Raw genomic sequence first — 20,920 nt, 5'->3', positions numbered from 1 at the left:
CTTGGTGACTGTGGCTGCTAAGTTGAATAACCTGAGTTTTAAAAGATGACACTGCTGGGGCACCTGGGTGGCTCAGTCAGTTGAGCGTCCGACTTCGGCTCACGTCATGATCTCGCGGTTTGTGAGTTCAAGCCCCGCGTCGGGCTCTGTGCTGACAGCTCAGAGCCTGGAGCCTGTTTCAGATTCTTTGTCCCCCTCTCTCTCCGCCCCACCCCTGCTTGTGCTCTGTCTCTCTCTTTCAGAAATGAATAAACATAAAAAAAATTAAAAGATGACACTGCTGACTCATGAGTTCTCAGTCCCAACTCGGAACGCTATAGCTCTCATTCACAAGTAATAAGAAGGGATAAAGGTTACAGCATTCCTCTCTCATGAAGCAGTCATTCTGTGCTTGGCAAATCACTGTATAAAATGCTTTTCTGCAAACTCTGAATACCAGGCTCCTGAATTTCCGCATGTCGGCCATGAGTAGTTCAGTCTTAACATTTGTAAACACTCACACTCACACACACACACACACACACACACACACACACACACACGTAAGAATGACAGGGATGGAATATACTTGGACATGCTTCCAAATTGAAATCTAACTTGGTGCCTTGCTGTTACGTTGTGACTGAAAGCACAGTGATCGCGGCACTGCTGGCTTCCAGCCCCGGCGCCATTCCTCATCTGACAGTGATAGTAACGCCTACTTGAGACTTGTGAGGGTGAACTAAAGCAGGAATGCAGAGCACCTGGTATTGTACCTGCATGAAGTGAGCAGCCTGTATTTTGTGAAGTTTGTGGCAGAGGCCATCGGTCTAATATCCTCATTGTGAACTGGGAGAGGAAATTATGTCCTCTCGTCTTGTCCTTGCTTGTTGTTTTTCTAATCTCTTTGGGAAAGTTACAGATAAAAGGTAGAATTAATTAGCAACTATTTTACACAATTGAAATACTAAATGTGGGCACCTGGTCTTGTATTAAAGAATTAGGGAATGTTGGTAAACAGTAAAATTTTCCCAAAAGTTGAGGATTTAATTATGCCTATGCATTCCCTGAGTAAGATACTCAATGTCTGCTATATTAGAAGTCTAAGTTGCTTTATAAAAACGTCTGTCATTTGCATTTCCTCCTGTGGTTTATTGTTTTCTCTTTAGGCATACACCTAGAGTGAATTCTTCATTTTAGCTCAGGGAGGCACTTGAAGTGAGATGCTTAAAGAAATATACATCGGTGCACTTAAATCACTGCTCTAGAAGGATGTACACTTATCAGCACTGCCTCAGTGGCCACCATCAACACACAGGCTCCTTGGTGACATTTTCCTTTTAATACAGTAGCAAAGACACTGTTCTGACTGCTGGTGGACCCTAAGGGCTGTCCCTTTAGAAGTATGCTTTTCTGCTAAGAGCCATACATTTTCCTTACAAAGAAGTCATCAATATACATTAATCCAGAGATTGTCAGACTTTTGGTCTCAGAACCCATTCACATTCTTCACTATTATTGAAGATGCCAAAGAACTTTTGTTTATTTTGGTTTTACCTGTTAATATATACTGTTAGACATTAAAACTGAGAAAAATTCAAAATATCTATTAACAATAAACCAATATATTACATAAGGAACATATTTTTAGGAAAAACAAATATTTTCGAACCCCCAAAAATGTAGTGACATGAATGGAATTTTTTTTTTTTTTTTTTTTTAAAACATCTCGTCCCTTTCCTGTCTAGCTCTTAAGACTGCTGAACTTGGGTATGTGTTTTTGCAGGCAGTCTGTTGTGACATTGCACATCACGTAGCCTCTGGAATACTCCCTGCACACTTGTGACTGAGGGTGAAAAAGCAAATAGCATCTTTGGTATTATTTTGAAAATAGGTTTGACCTCACATATCCCCTGCATGTCCCAGGACCTCACTTGGAGAACTGTTGAATTAATAAACACTGTTGAATCTCTAACTTAGATTAACAGAATTCTAAATTCAGAAGTATTTAGTCAGGCTTTCATAATGTGGAATCTGTCCTCTGTCATTCAATGTAAAACAGACATGGAATACACTTTAATAGGAAGGAGTGACACATTCCGTGTTGGATGTATGCTTGTATGCGTGGAGAGGGGTGGTCAGGGACCACTCTACGTAGAGGTGACCTTTCAGCCAAATTTTAAGGGAAGGTAAGTGTGTGACAGTCTTAGGAAAGCATTCTGGAAAAGCAGCAGGGAGGCGTGTTTAGGAAACTTGTTGATACTCTGTTAAAGTGGGCATGTTTTCTTTCTGTTTCAGTTTATGATCACAGGTGGAAATCTGCAGGACAGTAAAGAGGCACTGCATTTGGCACAAACAAATGGTATCCTCCTCTCACTTTGCCCCTCTCCCCCCATATGAATTAAGTTATTTTGAAGAACTCTTTCTATAACTGCCTCAGGTACAATACAACGGATCATGACTGGAAACAACAGGAAAACGGACTGAGTGTAACAGGGTGTGAGTAAGATGAAAGGGTTCTGACACTGATATATCAGATGTTTGGTTAAATCCTCTCTCATCGTACTTAAGGATTATTTTAAGATCTCCTTAATGGGAATTAAGTTCACCAGGTACATGATTTAGCCTCCAGTATTCCTGATACAGGATTTTTGTGTGTATGCTGTAATGTGTTCAGGATGGGAGTTGCTTTTATTTTGCTTTTTTTAAACTTAAACTGTGAAGGATCATTCGTTAAGTATGTATCATGCAGACCACGGTGGAAGGCCCCAGGAATGCAAGTAATAATGCATCATCCCTCAGATGCTCACTTTATGTTACGCGTTTTGCATTTATTTAAAATCCGTAAGGTTTGGAATTGGTTCCAAAGGGAATCCTAGTTTCTGAAAACATCTCCTTGATCTGGCATTCATTTTACCTCACCTTTTTTTGCTTTTGTGTTTTGCCATACTTCATGTGCTAGACTTTGAAGAATTAGGCATTCTATTTTATTTTTAAAAATACTGATTTACTTACTAAAAGCTATTTTGGGGGGTACCTGGGTGGCTCAGTAGGTTAAATTCCAGACTCTTGGTTTCAGCTCAGGTCATGGTCGCATGGTTCGTAGGTTTGAGCCCCATGTCGGGCTCCGTGCTGATGGTTTGGAGCCTGCTTGGGAATCTCTCTCTCCCTCTCTCTCTGCCCCTTCCCTGCTTGCGCTTGCTCTCTTTCTCTTTCTCTCTCTCTCTCTCTAAGTAAACAAAATATTTTTTTAAAAAGCTATCTTTTTGTGGCAATCTTTCTAAACTGCGTACTTCTGTTCAGGATCCACTGACACTTTTTCTTAATGATTAAGATAAAAATAACCATCTTCCCAGATGCCTTGGAGGTGTATAAGAATATTGTCTTCCATCCTTTTTATCCCCAGAGAGATCTATTTTCAAAAGTTCTTGAATCTTCATTGTCAGCCCTCTTCACTCCCCCCTTCACGAACCTGTGTTCTCACTGTTTTAAAACCTCTGCCTCCTCTTATATGTAAACACCTGCAGGAGAGGCTGAGAAAGGCTCCCCACCTCTCACGTGGGTTCAGGTGCAAACCACTCAGAAGCCCTTTTTGACTTCACGTTGGTGTTTCATGCAATTAACAGTTATCAAGACATGGTCTGCAAATAAGTGAGCTTAATTTTTTAAATTTTTTTTTAACGTTTTTTATTTATTTTTGGGACAGAGAGAGACAGAGCATGAACGGGGGAGGGGCAGAGAGAGAGGGAGACACAGAATCGGAAACAGGCTCCAGGCTCCGAGCCATCAGCCCAGAGCCTGACGCGGGGCTCGAACTCACGGACCGCGAGATCGTGACCTGGCTGAAGTCGGACGCTTAACCGACTGCGCCACCCAGGCGCCCCTAAGTGAGCTTAATTTTTTATCAGATAAACAAATCTCCCTTCCACCTCCTTAACTCACCCTTTTTAAGCATGTTTAAATTTTAATTGTCGTATTAACTATGTGAAACAAGATGGTCACATGAATAGTGAGTATAAAGATATAGTTAGGTTATGACACTTCATTCTGTAAGAAATTGTTTCATTTTCCATTCTGTTAGGCTGAGTAAATGCCAGGCTTTGGAAAGAGGTGAATTAATTATGTTTACCAATCTGTTAAGGCAATTTTCATATTCCTGTCCTGCTTTGCTAAGGTATTCCAAAAATTGTTATATGATTAACTTCATGCCATTCTGGCAGTTTGAATAGTTTATGGCTATTATTAAAAATTAACCAGCTGAAAGTATTTGATCTGTCATTTTTACATGTTAATATAATATGAAAAATACTTTGGAAATAATCGTAAGACATTATTTTGTGCCAGATATGTTTTTCAGTACAGTTGGATGTCATCCTACAAGATGTGATGAATTTGAAAAGAATGACCCTGATCTTTACCTAATGGAGTTGTTAAATCTCGCTGAAAACAATAAGGGGAAAGTTGTAGCAATAGGGGAATGTGGACTTGGTAAGTGCCAACCTAGCCCTGTTAGAGTGACTTTGAAAGTGATTTGTTCTGTACAAGTTATGAGTAATTGTTGGTTCTTTTTTTTTATCTTTTAAAGATTTTGACCGACTACAGTTCTGTCCCAGAGATACTCAGCTCAAGTAAGGAAATTTATTGACTTCAGGAATTATTGTAAAATCTTAAGAGTGATTTTTTTTTTATATATAGCTTTTATCAGTTCAGAATGTAGCTGGAGTAAGCATCAGGATTTTTTGTTAATCCCTTTGTATATCAAAAGTTAAGTGAAACAAATTCCATGCATACTTGCATGGAATTCATAGGGGATGGAAGCATATAGCTCCTAATTGGTTAACCGGCTAACTTAATTTTAATGTGGAAATAAGGGATGAGTTTTACATGATAGAGACTTTTGTTGTTCTTTTTCTCACGAATGTATTCATGCATGCATCATTCCAATGAGATGATTTAAATTCAGTTGTGGGGGACACGATTTACGGGCAAGAGATATTAAAAAGAAATTATAGGATCAATCACCAAAGCTAGAAAAACTTATTTTACTCTTGCTGGGCATTGGATATTGTCAACTTAGAATATGAGAATCCTGGGGCGCCTGGATGGCGCAGTCGGTTAAGCGTCCGACTTCAGCCAGGTCACGATCTCACGGTCCGTGAGTTTGAGCCCCGCGTCAGGCTCTGGGCTGATGGCTCAGAGCCTGGAGCCTGTTTCCGATTCTGTGTCTCCTTCTCTCTCTGCCCCTCCCCTGTTCATGCTCTGTCTCTCTCTGTCCCAAAAATAAATAAACGTTGAAAAAAAAAATTAAAAAAAAAAAAAAAAAGAATATGAGAATCCTTTCATAGGAGCCACATGGAGAATGGTGGCTTCTGAGAAAACTCCAAAGCTCACAAGCCATGTAGACTTCCTACAACCCACTGCCTATACCTTTTAATTGGAGCTCCTATAAAGCACACTGGTGGATAGTGTTACTGGCTAAAAAGAAAAATAGACTTAATTTAAGACTTGAGCATTTTGTTACATTTCAGAAACAGTGTATTAATGATCAAGATAATTAAACATTAGAGTAAATCCTTTCATAATTAAAATAGTATGTACATAGCAGGATATGGTTTAGGCTTGAACGTAGATGCCAAGTGCCCAGGTATTAATCTGTACTAGGGAGTCTGAACTCCATTCGTTCAGTAAATGATTACCAAGTGCCTCCTCAGTATGATACAAGGAAAGATAGGCTTGGTTCTGTGCCTTTATAGATAAGAGAAGACGTAAATAATTAAAATAGGCTGGAAAATGCTATCAAAAAGGTGTAGGGCAGTAGGGCGGAAGGACTTTCCGGGGGAGTCAGGGAAGCCTTTGCCAATAAGATGAGGAGATGTGAGTGAGGCCTCTTCCAGAGTAGATAAAGCTAAGGACAGACTGAAGTCTGGTATAAATTTTGAAGAGATGGGCAGTTCAATCTGAGATTTTTAAAAATTTTAAAACCTCAAATGATGTAGTAAAAAACCACACTAGCAGTTATCCTGTGTGGACCGTTGCTACCGAAAGAAATGCCCCGCCTTCCACCTGTGCTCCCATGGCTCCGGCTCTGCTCTGCTCACAGGCTCTGCTCTGCTCACAGCGGCTGTGCTAGTTTCAGTGCTCCCCGCGGTGGGTGCGCTGCAGCCCGTTACCCCTTCCCGCCCACACAGACTAGCCTCTGGGCTCTGCAGAGGCAGGTGCCAAGTCTTACTCATGTTGTAGTTCCCATGGTGCCATGCACAGTACTCTCGGTACGTGGTAGGTACTCGGGAAATGTTCACTGAGTTTTTAATGAGGAGGAGAGGGTCCTTTTTGATTCCTGTAGAGCGGCATGGATATAAAGCTTATAATTCAGCTTTTACCATTGGCTCTTTTCTCGGAAGAATTTAGATTTTGAGCTGTTATTTGATACCATCCTGGAGACTTAACCAGTGTATGACTTGTTTTTGTTTTTTGTGTAAAAATGCAGTCAGGAAAAAGATCTAGGAGAAGAGAAAAATAGAAAATGGTGTGATAGATTACTAGGCAAGACAAAACTAATGTGCGGTAGACACGATGTCTAAAAAATAGTGTCTGAGAAATAATGGTAAGTAAAGGCAGTATATAATGGTGTTTGAAAGTAGTTATCTTTGGAATCAACAGCTTTGGGTTGGAATCACAACTGCCATTGGTGGCTGTATGTCTCTTTGTAAATCTCAGGTTCTTCACCGTTCCACCTACTTTTCTTAACATTTGGTATGTAACGCCCAGAGTAACATGCCTGGCACAAAGTAAGTGTTCAATAAATTGTGGCAGTTGTGTTATTCTTAGAAATATTTTCATCCTAAAGAAAATACTGGCTGTTCTTTTTCTTTGGGGTTTTTGGAAAGTATTTTTTAAAAAGAAAAAAAATCAGAAAACAAGGGAAAGGCTGATTCCATCCTGGAAGGGTTACCCTTTAAGCATTCCCTGCCTTTTCAGTTTCTCTGCCACGGGCCATATTCTCTTTTCTTGTTGTAAGTTTAGAGCTTGGTTCACTTGAGTGGGAAGAATTTGCTTTGGGATTTTTCTTGGGGCTTTAAAATATTAACACTGTGCAAAAAAGAAATCCGACATCAGACAAGATTTAAAAAATCGCTTGGGGATTTAGGGGACCTCAGAGAGGAGAGATTGAGGCTGTCCTTGCCATGAGCCAGTCCAGAGGAGGGATCGCCACCGTGGGTTAAGGTACACTGTGGTAATGCTTTGGGTGCTCTGGAGTTGCCTCAGTCGTGATTACTAACAGCCGCTATTCTGAAGCTGACCTTTCCAAGGTCAAGCTGACCTGTACTTGATTGTTGACCCTAAAATGTAAGAAGCAGTATTACAATCAGAAGCAATTACAGTTTCACTAAAATGAGCAAATCTAACACAAGTAAACAGCAGTTTTCATATATGAGCTAAGAAAAAAATAATAAAAGCAGAGATGTCTCTTGAAAGGTGCCAGTTCCTGCCCTGTAACTTATGCTATTTTTAGTTACCGTGGCTTTTTTTTTCTTTACAGACAATAGTTTAATGTCAAGCACCAGCTATTCTCAATATATGTCATTAGGAATAATTGGCCTCCTTAAGACACCTACCTAGTTTGAACGCATGGACCTTTCTTTTCTCATGTTATGCAAAATTCTGTAGGCACCCTGCTTGAGCATCTATTATTTTCATAATTTGTACTTTTGCCTGTTTTGTGATAGGCTTATTCCCAAGATGATCATTAGATTCTGTAAATCTGTGGCTTGGTTGTGTGGCTTTTTTAAAAATTTTTTTTTTTTTTTCCAACGTTTATTTTATTTTTGGGACAGAGACAGAGCATGAATGGGGGAGGGGCAGAGAGAAAGGGAGACACAGAATCGGAAACAGGCTCCAGGCTCTGAGCCATCCACCCAGAGCCCGACGCAGGGCTCGAACTCACGGACCGTGAGATCGTGACCTGGCTGAAGTCAGGCGCTTACCGACTGTACCACCCAGGCGCCCCGGTTGTGTGGCTTTGTACATGGAGTTTTGTGTGAAAGAAATGATCCATGTAGAGTGGTGAACACAAAGGGTATGTGGTGTGTAGCCAGAAGCCAGATACATGGTCAAGTTTATATAATGACTGGAGCACACTTAATTGCTGACACTTGTATTACTTTAAACATTACGGAAACAGTGACTTTTCTTTTAAGATTTCATTTCTGTTTCCTACCCTGTGAAATTTTAGCACTTTGTTAAATTATTTTTGCTTTTTCTAGCCCAGCAGAATCTGAAAAGGTGATTTAAAAAGCTGAACACTGTGGGAGCACTTGGGTAGCTCAGTCAGTTAAGCATCCAAATCTTGCTTTCGGCTCAGGTCATGATCTCACAGTTTGAAAGTTCAAGCCCCACAACAGGCTCTGCGCTGATGGTGCAAAGCCTGCTTGGGATTCTCTGTCTCCCTTTCTCTCTGCCCCTCCCCTGCTTGCTCTCTTTCTCTCCCCCTCAAAATAAATATACATTTAAAATAAGTAAATAAAAACCTAAATGTTGGGTAATAAAGACAAAGAACACCAAGTTTATGAAAACTATTTAAGAAGTACATTTCTATTTCTAATTTTAAAATTTAGCATTTTCAGGGCACCTGGATGGCTCAGTCAGTTAAGCGTCCGACTCTTGGTTTCAGCTCAGGTCATGATCTCATGCTTCACGAGTTCAAGCCCTGTGTCAGGCTCTGTGCTGACAGTGCAGAGCCTGCTTAGGATTCATTCATTCTCCCTCTCCCCACTCTCTGTCCCCCTCTCCTTCTCCCTCCCTTCCTCCCTCCCTCTCTCACAGATAAATCAATAAACTTCAAAAAAAGAAAATGAAAAGAAATTGAGCATTTTCAAGAGTACAAAGGGGTACTTCAGGAAAATGGTTGTCTTTACACTTCAAGGAGACAAGACAGCGGAAAATATAGCAAAAGAGATTTAAGTGAAACACAGGGAAATTATTCCCTAAAATCAAGGCACCTAGAAGAGGTAAACTCCTGTAGGAAATAAGACACTTATTATCTGTAATTCCTGGTTTTTATTTTAACTGCATGACCGTTAATGAGAACTAGTGAGCACTGTGCTGAGTGAGAAAACATAGGACAGCCCACCCCATTGTATCTCGCTCTTATGCTATAGGACCAGGAAAAAACGCTTCTTTGAATACAACTTGGGTCATTTTGGCCGGACCTGGACTTAGAGACTGAAGTTCTGATCACACTGTGTTCTGTGATCTTGGATGAAGTCCTAAATCCACTGACACCAGCTCTTGTCCTATTCTAGGGTTATTTTGTGGATCAGATGAGATAATGGTATGTGGTACTTGAAAAACCTTTTTCTAAAGTACTCTTCAAACATTTAGGGCTGCCATTTTATCATGTAATTTTCAGATCTTTGAAAAACAGTGTTTTAGTTTTTTTGTGTATATTTATTTAATAAATCCTTGTGTTTAGTGGTAATAATTTCTTGTATAACAGCACATGGAAAACACGGAGTATAAAGCTTTGCCTGGCCTTTTGCTGGAGCGAATGGATTCCCACTGATGGTGCTCAGCCCGCTCTCCAGGCAAGAGGCTGGTGGTATATTCACCACCAACACATGCTGCAGGGAAGGGGTCCCACAGGTGATGGGAGGGTGTCTGCTTCATTTGCTGGGGTTTGGTGGAAAAGCTAGTTAAAAGTATATTTGAGGGAACAGCTCCCATCACTGTGGACTTAAACGTTATAGCTCTTTATTTCTAGTGATCAATAAAGTGCTGTCTAATTTACCTAGAAGTTATAATGGAAAGCTAACACATTAAAAAAAATTTTTTTTTATCATTTTTGAGAGAGAGAAAGCACGTGAGTGGGAAAGGGGCAGACAGAGAGGGGGCGTTGGGGGGATAGAGGATCCAAGGCAGGCCTTGTGCTGACAGCAGAGAGCCTGATGCAGGGCTCGAACTCACAAACCGTGAGATCATGACCTGGGCGGAAGCCGGATGCTTAACCAACTGAGCCACCCAGGGTCTCCACTAACAGACATTTTTTAAAAATGATTTTGTAATCCCAGAAAATGAAGTATCCCTTTCAGGAAGATGTATGTGATAATTATCAATGCCTCTGGCTAAGCCAGCTGTATTTTAAACATCTGAGTTCACTACTTCTGTCCTGTAATCTCCTAGATAATAAAAGTCCTTTAAAAAAATTATTTTTCTTATGCTAAAATAAAATTAACGAAATTTTTTTGGCATTATGCAGATATTTTGAAAAACAGTTTGAACTGGCAGAACAAACAAAATTACCAATGTTTCTTCACTGTCGGAACTCACATGCTGAATTTTTGGGTGAGTTAGAGCTAAAATCTCCTTTAGAATTAAAGAATTTTGCAGAAATTAGCAAAGTATTTGCCAAAAGTTGTTTGTTTTTAATTTACAGACATAATGAAAAGAAACAGAGATCGGTGTGTAGGTGGAGTGGTAAGTAGAAGAGTTTTTTTGTTTGTTTGTTTTTTTAATTTTTTTTTAACATTTATTTATTTTTGAGACAGAGACAGAGCATAAATGGGGGAGGGTCAGAGAGAGAGGGAGACACAGAATCCGAAACAGGCTCCAGGCTCTGAGCGGTCAGCACAGAGCCTGACGTGGGGCTTGAACTCACAGACTGTGAGATCATGACTTGAACCAAAGTCGGACGCTTAAGCGACTGAGCCACCAAGGCGCCCCAAGAGTTGTTTTTAATTAAAGGATGCACAGAAGCTTCTTTGTTACTCCTGTCGGCTTCTAAAGGAATTCAGATATCAGCAGTAAAGTTATTAAGCTTCTTCCCTCTCTTGTTGAGGTACATAAATTTACTATTAAATCTATGGGCCAGATGTAATACAGACCTAAATCACACCGATTTAATTACATTTATTTTGTCCAAAGTACAAGAATGATAAAGAATTCCGCTCACAAGAAAACCCCATGAATTTACTCCTATATTTTAATAGCATGGGTGATAATTCTTTTTCTCTGCCTCTTCCATCAGCATTCTTCAGTGTTCTTCAATTTAAATTCTGAGCAAAATATAAACTAATCTTAATATCTTGAAATATTTTAATATTCACCTCAGGTTTGCCTTCTTAATTTGTCAACCGTATTCACTTAGCACTCTGATTAGAGACTCCTTTCTGGAATCTGCTTGTACTCTGTAAACACTTCTGTGTGGTCATTTCAACCACTAGTCTTGAGACAGTTTCCATAAACATTATCTGCCCACCACTTAGTTCAGGTATCCACAGCAGTGTTCCTTAAATCTTTTTTCGATCATGGGCTCTTTGGAAAATCTGCCTCCAAAAAATGCTCAGATGTACAAATTTTCACCTGTGATTTTAGGAGATCCACTTGTCTCCGGCAAAAAGGCTGTTATCCAGGTATATAAAATCAATTATGCTACACCAACTAAAGAAAGAGGAAATGACACTGAGCACTTACTGTTTGCCCACATACGCTGCTTTGATAGCTTCATCTGTATTCTCTCAGGTTTTTAGCCTCTGCTTCATGTCGTGTACTGCTGGTGATAATGTTTTCTATGTTGCTGTTGATATTACTGCACACGTTTTTATCTATAGTTTACTGACTCTAATTTATCCTTTAGGAGCTGTACTTGGGAACTGAGAGAGGCTTACAGGCTTTCATTAATGGGGGGATTAATGGCTCTACCTCTTTGCCCATTTGCTTCATTTCTAAATAAGAAGTTACTTAGCAAATCCAAACCTAAATGTTTGATTTTATCAAAAAAAGAGATTGCCAAGGGGCGCCTGGCTGGCTCTGTCAGTAGAACGTGCAGCTCTTGATCTTGGGGTTTTAAGTTCAAGCCCCACATTGAGTGTAGAGATTACTTAAGAATAAAAGCTTTAGGGGTGCCTGGGTGGCGCAGTTGGTTAAGTGTCCGACTTCAGCCAGGTCATGATCTCGCGGTCCGTGAGTTCGAGCCCCGCGTCAGGCTCTGGGCTGATGGCTCATCAGGCTCTGGGCTGATGGCTCAGAGCCTGGAGCCTGTTTCCGATTCTGTGTCTCCCTCTCTCTCTGCCCCTCCCCCGTTCATGCTCTGTCTCTCTCTGTCCCAATAATAAATAAACGTTGAAAAAAAAAATTAAAAAAAAAAAGAATAAAAGCTTTAAAAAAAAGATTGCCAAATAAAAAAAAAAAACGAATTTTCTGCAATGGTTTATGAGGAGTTATGTTTAAAATTATTTTGATGTTAATGGAGGATATATTTTCTAGTCAGCTAGAGATGCTGAGAGGAGAATAAACCCTTTTGGGCAGCGGTGTAATGCAGTTTTATTTTTCAGAAACATGTTATCCATAGTGGATTCTGACTCCGGATGCTGTAGTAACAGATTAATGACATTACTTGTTGGTGTATTTAAAGTGTAGCTTATTGTTTAGATTACATAGATGTATCCAAAGTATGAAAGACTGTGCTTTCTTCCTTACATCTTTGAAGGAGAACAACACCAGCTTCTTCCTTTTTGCCTACTGAGCTGATTCTTACCGTCTCACAGTTCAGTTTTGTAGTTACATTCTCACAACTCTTTCTAGATCTGCTTAAAATTTCTTCTAAAAGTCATTTTCTAGAAAAAAGTATCCTCTAACATAATAAAAACTCAACATTTTAAGATTTATTTTACATGGTTTTGTCACATTTCTAACTTGTCTTCATGCTTTTGCTTAAGAGTGTGGCTCCCACGTCCATTCCCCATTCCTGAAGGTACTGCAGAGCCATCAGCACAGCCACAGAGAGAGTCTGGGCAGCCACGTCCCTCGTGCCTCACCTCTTTGGAGATGGTGACCCATTATAACTGTGAGATTCGAATTGAAAATAAAAATTGTAGGGGCCACCACATCTGAAACCCTCTGATCCAAAAAACAAAAACAAAAAAAACAAACCCCTACGCACCTATACTTTTCCTTAGAAAGTCTTATTAATGTTATTTAGGATTTTTAAAGAAAGAGCGATTATTAAATAAAATTGCACCTGTATGTTCTAGGTGCATTCATTTGATGGTACCAAGGAAGCAGCAGCTGCCTTGATGGACTTGGATCTCTATATAGGATTTAATGGTTGGTAGGTCCTTAAGTTTGTTTTATATTAAGTAGATTCCTTGTTTTACAGTGAATTGCTGATAAAGACTTAAATTTTTTATTTAAATGTATTTATCACCTGGATCTTGGCTTGTGAATTTCAGTAATTATACAAGAAATTAAACTACATTACTCCTGCAAGTTATAGGGATGCCTGGCTTACTTGGTGGGTGGAGCATGAGACTCTCGATCTTGGGGTGGTGAGTTCAAACCCCGTGTTGGGCATAGAGCCTACTTAAGTTAAAAAAAAAAAAAGTTAAAAGTTATAAACTACTAACCCTGTATTACAATCATGGACAACAATTTTGTATTGAGATCAGCAGCTAGCTTTCTCTGGCAATGCCATTTATACTTAGGTCATTTTATCACTTTAAAGTATATGTGTTCGCAGCATTGTGCATGCAAGTGATGTCTGACGTGGGGAGAGTCCTACTATGGCATCGTTTTATGTATCTCTATAGGCCAGGAAACTCACAGAAGCTAAGGACCCGGCATAAAGTACTCCTAGTGTGAGAACCAGTGTTCTCTGGCTCCACACTCAGCCTTTCTGCTGGTACAGCATACCAAGCCTCATAAACCCAACATAGTCAGCTAGCGCTGCTGGGTCCCTGGCTTTCCCTCTTCAGTGTTTCATTCCTTTAAAATGACCACACTTCTGATAACATGAGTTTTTGCTAAAATATCCTCAGGAAAATAGAATCATGAAATTATTGGCTGTGGAGTTCAGACTTATTTATATGTCCTCAATGCTGCTTCTCTATTTTAATGATTTAACTAATAAACCACTGTGAAAAGGCATGCATGAATAATGGACTAAATAGTAGTTCTAAAAAACTTACTGATACAGTCTCTACACCATGCTTTCTGAGTCAGCTTTTCCAGAGACCCCGCTTTGCTCTTTTTTTTTTTTTTAATTTTTTTTTATCTTTATTTTTGAGAGACAGAGTGTGAGCAGGGGAGGAGCAGAAAGAGAGGGAGACACAGAATCCGAAGCAGGCTCCAGGCCCTGAGCTGTCAGCACAGAGCCCAGCGCAGGGCTCGAACTCACGAACCGTGAGATCATGACCTGAGCCGAAGTCAGAGCCACCCAGGCACCCCCCCCCCACTTTGCTCTTTATCACCATATATCTAAATATTATGTATGTGATGTTGTCTCTTAATTCATTCCCTTTGTTTGTTTTCATTAAGGAGATGAGCATCTTAGTTCTTCCATCCGGGACTGCCCTGCCACCTGCATTATTTCCTCCACAGCCGTCACAGTGTGGCTATTGCAGAGTTTTTGGTTATATGCGTATTCAGTATTTTCATTGCAGTCTGTGTAAATACTGTTGACTGCTGAACCACAAGATATACCACTTTTTTTATTTTCCTGGGGCAGCTTTCTTCGTTTCTCTTTACTTGGTTTTCTTCAACACTTGAAGCCTTCTCACACTTTCCAACAACTGTAAAGTGCCTTTATCTGTTCTTCTGCATGAGGACCCTGTCGAGATAATCTCGTTATCTAGATGATCTCTCCATTAGTTCCTGACCCTTTCTGCTTCGTTTTGAGTCCACATCTGCTCCATGATAGAACTCTTATGTTTAGATCCCACGTATTCAGCTGTTTTGATGGAACATGTTTCAAAATGAATTTATTCTATTCTTGAAAGTTTGCCTGGATAGTTAAAGAAAACCAAAAACCCTTCCACTTGGTATTTTTCCTCGGCATAATATTCTGGACTAGAAATAATTTTCACGAGAATTTATAGGGCTCCATTTCTAGATTTAAAGTCAGCGGCTATTCTGTTTCCTAGTCCTTACCCCATGACCTACTATTTTCTCCCAGTGGAATATTTTAGTTCTTTACCTCTGGTATTGCCAGACTTCACAGAGGTGGCCGATAATTTGTGCACTTGCTGCTGGCCCATTCTGGCTAGAAGCTCATCTTTGTCAGTCCTGGGAAACTTTTTCTCTCTCTCTCTCTCTGTCTTTCTTTGGAGCTCCCAGGCTCATAATCTGATCTCAATATTTTCCCCTCTAATTTCTATCTCTAGTTTTTCCACCTACTTTCAGAAATATTTTTCAACCTCTTTGATGAAACTTCAGCTTCTGGTTTTAATCTCTGAAAGCTTTTTCCCCCTGCCATCCTCTGGAACTATGTACATTTGCAGATGCATCTTCTCGTCTCTCTAAAGACATGAATGATGAGTTATTTTCTGTTTGCCAGAGAATGCTTTTATTTCCTCTGAGCGCCTTTTTCCTCTTTTAGTCTCTGTCATGACTTCCTTCAAATGTCAGGAAATTCTTACTCTGTATATTTAAAAAGTTAAGAAACAAGCTCATTGGAATCTCTGTGGGGAGACAGCCTATCAACATGCAGGCCAGCTGACCTCGCCAGGGGATCTTCTCGGTGGGTTCTTTTTCTTCATAGAGGGATCCTCTGATCTCTGCTGGAAAAACAGGGTGGGGATTCGTGAATGTACCTGTGTTCTGGAACAGAATGGGGTTGGAGAGAGGAACTCACCAGCCAGTCAGCATTCAGTCTCCATCTTCACCCCTGCAGTCCTCTGTGCTTCTTGTTCTCCTGTTCCGGCTCTGATTTAGCTTCTCCAGAGACTACACATACCCTCTCCTCCCTTCTCTCAGGCCAAGGGTGGGGGGCAGAAAATAATCTGAGAGTCCCCTCTTTTCTGTACCCCGCATTTTAAAACAACCCCCACTCAGTCCCCTGCCTTATCCCAGCCTCAGTACCTGGGATCTTCAGTTCTTAGAACTTCCTTGGGTGAATTGGTTTGCTTGTCTTCAGTATCTCTCTCTGCAGGCACATGGCACTGAAGTCACTTTGCACATAAACAGGTCATTTATAATTTTAACATATACTTTCTGCTTTATAGTTTGTGACTAGGGGTTAGAAATATCCCCTGGTTTCATCAAAAAAATTGTGGGTTGTTTTTCCTTATTTTGAAATGATTTTTAAGAGAAGGTAGAAGACCTTTATTTCACTAACTTGAACTGTCTGAGAGATTTCAAAATGGCCTTGAATTTATAAAGATTTGGCATTAAGTTAATGACAAGATTTTTTCCTCCTCCATTAACTCAGAACTAATGTTAGTCATTTAATCAAAGTCAGTATTTCTGTTCTTGTTCTGAAATTCAGTTTATTGTAGTCTTAATCTGAGGCTCTGAGGTATGGTAATTTAATCTGACTATACTACCTGTGACATAAAGTCTTTGATTTCTAAGGATTAAATTATAACATTTTCCCCCAAGAAAATGGGGAAGTTTCAGATTTGACTCCAGAATATGCAGCTGCTCTCCCTTAAATGGGAAACCTTATTAAAGATATAATCGACTTTGATTTTTTTTTTAATTTGCATCCAATAATTGGTTTTGATTGAAAAATATTTATTCTGGTAGTATATATTTCTGTATGTAGATCACTTTTTACAAGCATGGAATTAATGTAGGAAAAGACTAACATATGATCTCATGAAATTAAAACTATGTAAGTAATTTCATAACTGGAAGTTTTAAATTTAGTACCCATATCAAACATATTTAGGAAATACTCATATTGATCAACTGTTAAGTTCGCTGAAAATAAGAATTTTGGTTTTTTCTAGAGGATGTCATTAAAAGGCTGATATTTATGGCAAACTACACACATTTCCCTTTCACTCCTCTTAAAATCATTCTAAAGTAAAGCCCTACATACTCAAAATGGAGTATGGGCATCTATAAGGGCAAAGAAACAAGGCCAGAGTTTCTGGAACAGCCAGCTTAGACTTTATAAAGGGCCCCAGAGGAGATGGGAACAAATTTAGCAGGCAGAAATCAGAGAGAGGGCTTTGGGTTTAGAATTAGTGACCAATAGGATCAAATTGGGGTGATTGATGGCCTTTATAGAGAAAGCTCTCACCCCTATATTTACTGCTATACGCAGAGTACAAGAGCAGCAAGCATTTCTACCAAAGGGAAAAATCTCTTCTCAAGAAAAATGAACAAACCAAATTGTGAGAGCCAGGACTTGGAATTCTTATGTTGATGCCAGAGGAAAGCATTTAGAGAAGCAGTAGCCTAACCATTAGCTCCTTACCTTCTCACTCTTAGATGAAATTGCAGATCAATATTCCTAGTCCTGGGTGTCCCACAAGGAGCTTCCATTGAGTCCCCACTCAGAGGGGCACCTGGGTGGCTCAGTCAGTTGAGTGTCCAACTCTTGATTTTTGTCTCAGGTCACGATCTTGCGCTTCGTGAAACTGAGTCCCACATCGGGCTCTCTGTTGACAGCATGGAGCCTGCTTGAGATATTCTCTCTCTCTCTCTCTCCCTCCCCCCGTCTCCTCTCTCTCTGCCCCTCTCCCCACCAAAATAAACTTTTTAAAAAGAGTCCCCATTCAGAACTATCAGTAAAACAGTCCTCTGTTTACACAAAAGCAGAGGAAACACAACACTGGAAACTCAAACCTACTTAAATGTAAACTGATAATTAAGGACCACCAGATAAATGAGGTGCCTCAACAGAAGGAAAAAGACCAAATAGAAAAATTAACACCAGAGGAAACAATTTAGGAAAAAGAACTTTAAAAGAGACCTGATATAGTAAAGGCTGAAATGTAACATTCTGTCAGTCTGGCTGTAACAAGAGAAAGAACATAAAAGTAAGAATTCCTTAATGATTAAAAATGAATGTCAGTGTTAATACCACCATTGGGCTACGCTAGGGAATCAACACATTCAACAGGAAGATACATATTTTTCCTCTCTACCAACTACCATTGGGTACCTAATAGTAGACATAGGAATTTTCTCTTCATACAAGTATTCTAGTGAATAAAGGGTTGATAGGATTCTGTCAACATCTGCAACTCCTAGTAAACTAAGAGGTCTAAGCTTTGGGCATCTGTGGCTGCCTCATGTCACAAAAATATAACCAGATACCATGTGCTTCTAAATAGAAGATCATACCACCACCTATGAAGGTCTTGCCAAAAACATGAAGAAAAAAATCCAACCTGAATCTGGTCAAGACTCTGGATGGTATTCTTGACATCCTGTAAGAAACACAGCAGGCAAAATTTTCTTAATGTCGAGATGACCAGGGAACATCGTAGAGGAGGAGGATCCCACCTCCTCCCACAGACACACCCCAGGCAGCAACTACGTGAAATGCAAGTCATTTGGAAAATGACCTAATTAGCAGAACGACTCTTCCATGGGGAAAGAAGAAGCCACACTGAGAAAGCAAGAAGGAGCAGAGACGTGGTAGGGAACCAGTTACATGGTACGGCGACTTACAACCGAGAGGGCTATCACAGGGGTAGAGGTCTTCCCTGAAGAGCAAGGGGATCGAACCCCATGTTGAGTGCCCCCACCCCCCACCTCAACTGCTCCAGAGATCTGTACCAGGCAGACAAGCCCCCATAACATGTGGCTTTGATAACCATCAGGGCTTTATTCCAGCAGAGCCAGGGTGCCATTAAGAAACAGAGTACTCTTACAGGACCAGCACACTCTATTACTAACTCTAAGATCCAGCAGAGAGGCAGCAGTTTGAAAAGCATCTGGAATATACAGGAATAGATTTATTGGCTAATTTTAGGGTTTGTGCTGGAGGGGCAAGGATCTGTAGAAACTTTCTCCAGGACTGGGAGTGTAGCAGGTGCCATTTTTCTTGCCCTTCTCCAGCCTAGCTGGCCTGATGCTGATGAAAGCCAAGTCTGACCCTCTCCAACTAGCTTGCTAGCACAGCTCACCCCGCCTTGGCATTCCTTGTCTGAGCCACCCCACCCAACCTGCTAGTTCAGGCAGGTGCCCTTCTTAATCGGCACCTGCTCTGCCATACCCTGTGGTCAGCCTTGTTTGGGACTGGTGAACCCGCAAAGCAACCACCGCCCCACCACACCTTGGACAGCTCTGGCTGGGACTGCATCCCAGCCCCACCCAGCGTGCCCGCAGCAGTTGCAGCACAGTCACAACAGGAGGGCACACACAGCCCACCTGGCACGTCCCTGGGGTACTTGGTTCTGGTGACCTGGTGGGGTGGGTAGGATTATGCTGCTTGGCCCCACAGGACACTTCTACACAAGGCCACTGCTTGCAAGGCCGGGAGTCGTAACTGATGTAATGCAAAGAGAAAAGCAGAGTCAACAGAATGAGAAGGCAAGAGTTTATTCTAAATGAAAGAACAAAAGAAAACCTCATAAAAAGAACTAAATAAAACCACAACAAGCAGTCTACCTGAGAGTTCAAAGTAATGGTTATAAAGATGCTCACTGAACTAGAAAGGGGTTGTATAAACTCAGAAAAAGAGAAAATATAAAAAAGAACCAATTAGAGATGAAGAATATAATAAATGAAGTGAAAAAGAATCTGCTACTAGATTAGAGGATACAGCAGAATAGATCAGTGACCTGGAAGACAAGGTAGTGGAAACCATCCAAGCTGAACAGAAAAGGAATTTTTAAACGTGAGGATTTTTAAAACATCAACTAGGACAACATCAAGTATACTAATATTCATAGTATCAGAGTCCCAGAAGGAGAAGAGAGAGGCAGAAAATCTGAAGAAATAGCTGAAAATTTTCCTAATCAGGGGAAGGAAATAGATGTCCAGGAAGCACACAGAGCCCCAAACAAGATGAACCCAATGATGTCCACACTAAAGCACTTAGTAATAAAAAGGTCAAAAATTAACAAGAGAATCTTAAAAGCAGTAAGAGAAAAGCAACTGATTCCATACAAGGGAACCCCCCTAATGCTATCAGGTGATTTTTTTTTTTTTTTTTTATAGCAAAGACATTGAAGGCCTGAATAAAGTGGTGTCATGATATATTCAAAGTGCTGAAAGGAAAAAGCCTACAACCAAGAATACTGTGTCTGGCAGAGTTACTCAGAATTCAAGGAGAGAGGTTTTCTCAGACAAAACTTAAAATTGAGAGTTCATCATCCCTAAATGGTCTTTGCAAGAAATGTTAAAGGCAATTCTTTAAGTAGATAAGAAAATGCCAACTAGAAGAAAATCATAAAGAGAAAACAGAAAATAAGTCTCTAGTAAAAGCAAACATACAATATAATAGAGCAATCACTTGTAAGACTAATAGGACATTTAAAAGAAATAGTAAAATCAGTTATATTTCTAGTAATTACACAAAATAAAAATGTAAAATACGACACCATATACATAAAACTTGGGGAAAGAATAAAAATGTAGTGCTTTCAGTGTGCAAACTTAAACATCAACTGAAAATAGACTGCTGTATATGAACCTCATGGTAATCACAAACTTAAAACCTATAATAGATACACAAAAAGTAAAGAGGAATCCAAGCAGAAGACTAAAGAAAGCCATCAAACCACAAGGGAAGAGAGCAAGAGGAAGAAACTACAAAAACAACCAGAAAACAGAAAAATGGTAATAAGCACATACCTGTCAATAATTATTTTAAATGTTAATTAAATACTCCAATCAAAAAACATAGGGTGACTGGGTTTAAAAAAAAAATGGCTGCCTACAAGAGATTCCCTTCAGATCTAAAGAAACAACACACAGACTGGGGTGTCTGGGTGGCTCAGTCAGTTGAGCAACCAACTTCAGCTTAGGTCATGATCTCACAGTTTGTAGGTTTGAGCCCCATGTCAGGCTCTGTGCTGACAGCTCAGAGCCTGGAGCCTGTTACGGATTCTGCGTCTCACTCTCTCTCTGCCCCTCACCTGCTCGTGCTCTCTCTCAAAAATAAATATTAAAAAAAAAAAAAAGACACATGCATCCTGAAAGTGAAGGGAGGAAAATGATATTCCATGCAAATAGAAGCAAAAAAAAAAAAAAAAAAAAAAAAAAA

At 40.1% G+C, this 20,920-nt stretch overlaps 1 protein-coding gene and 1 long non-coding RNA gene across 13 annotated transcripts in view; one reads left to right on the top strand and one right to left on the bottom strand.

The window, feature by feature from the left end:
• TATDN1 (TatD DNase domain containing 1) overlaps positions 1-20,920 on the top strand; it is a 59,820-nt gene that overhangs the window by 13,859 nt on the left and 25,041 nt on the right. For 5 of the 12 annotated variants that reach the window (XM_023248592.2, XM_004000111.5, XM_045050021.1 and 2 more), the window contains 6 exons: positions 2,278-2,341; positions 4,324-4,467; positions 4,565-4,607; positions 10,235-10,320; positions 10,412-10,452; positions 13,008-13,084. In XM_023248592.2, the coding sequence (XP_023104360.2) occupies positions 2,278-2,341; positions 4,324-4,467; positions 4,565-4,607; positions 10,235-10,320; positions 10,412-10,452; positions 13,008-13,084 (455 nt within the window). Of the gene's footprint in view, positions 1-2,277; positions 2,342-2,419; positions 2,479-3,814; positions 3,867-4,323; positions 4,468-4,564; positions 4,608-8,819; positions 8,988-9,475; positions 9,622-10,234; positions 10,321-10,411; positions 10,453-13,007; positions 13,085-20,920 lie in introns of those variants that run through there. The other 7 variants (XM_019823112.2, XM_019823113.3, XM_019823117.2 and 4 more) reach the window with 7 other exon arrangements.
• Positions 15,056-20,754, bottom strand: LOC123383175. The gene is made up of 2 exons (XR_006592637.1): positions 18,096-20,754; positions 15,056-17,360 (listed from the first exon to the last, which is right to left on the bottom strand). It is a non-coding gene; the product is annotated as an uncharacterized LOC123383175 (long non-coding RNA).

Source organism: Felis catus, chromosome F2 (assembly GCF_018350175.1).
Source record: "Felis catus isolate Fca126 chromosome F2, F.catus_Fca126_mat1.0, whole genome shotgun sequence".
NCBI lineage: Eukaryota > Metazoa > Chordata > Mammalia > Carnivora > Felidae > Felis > Felis catus.
This window is presented reverse-complemented; position numbering and strand designations above follow the sequence as displayed.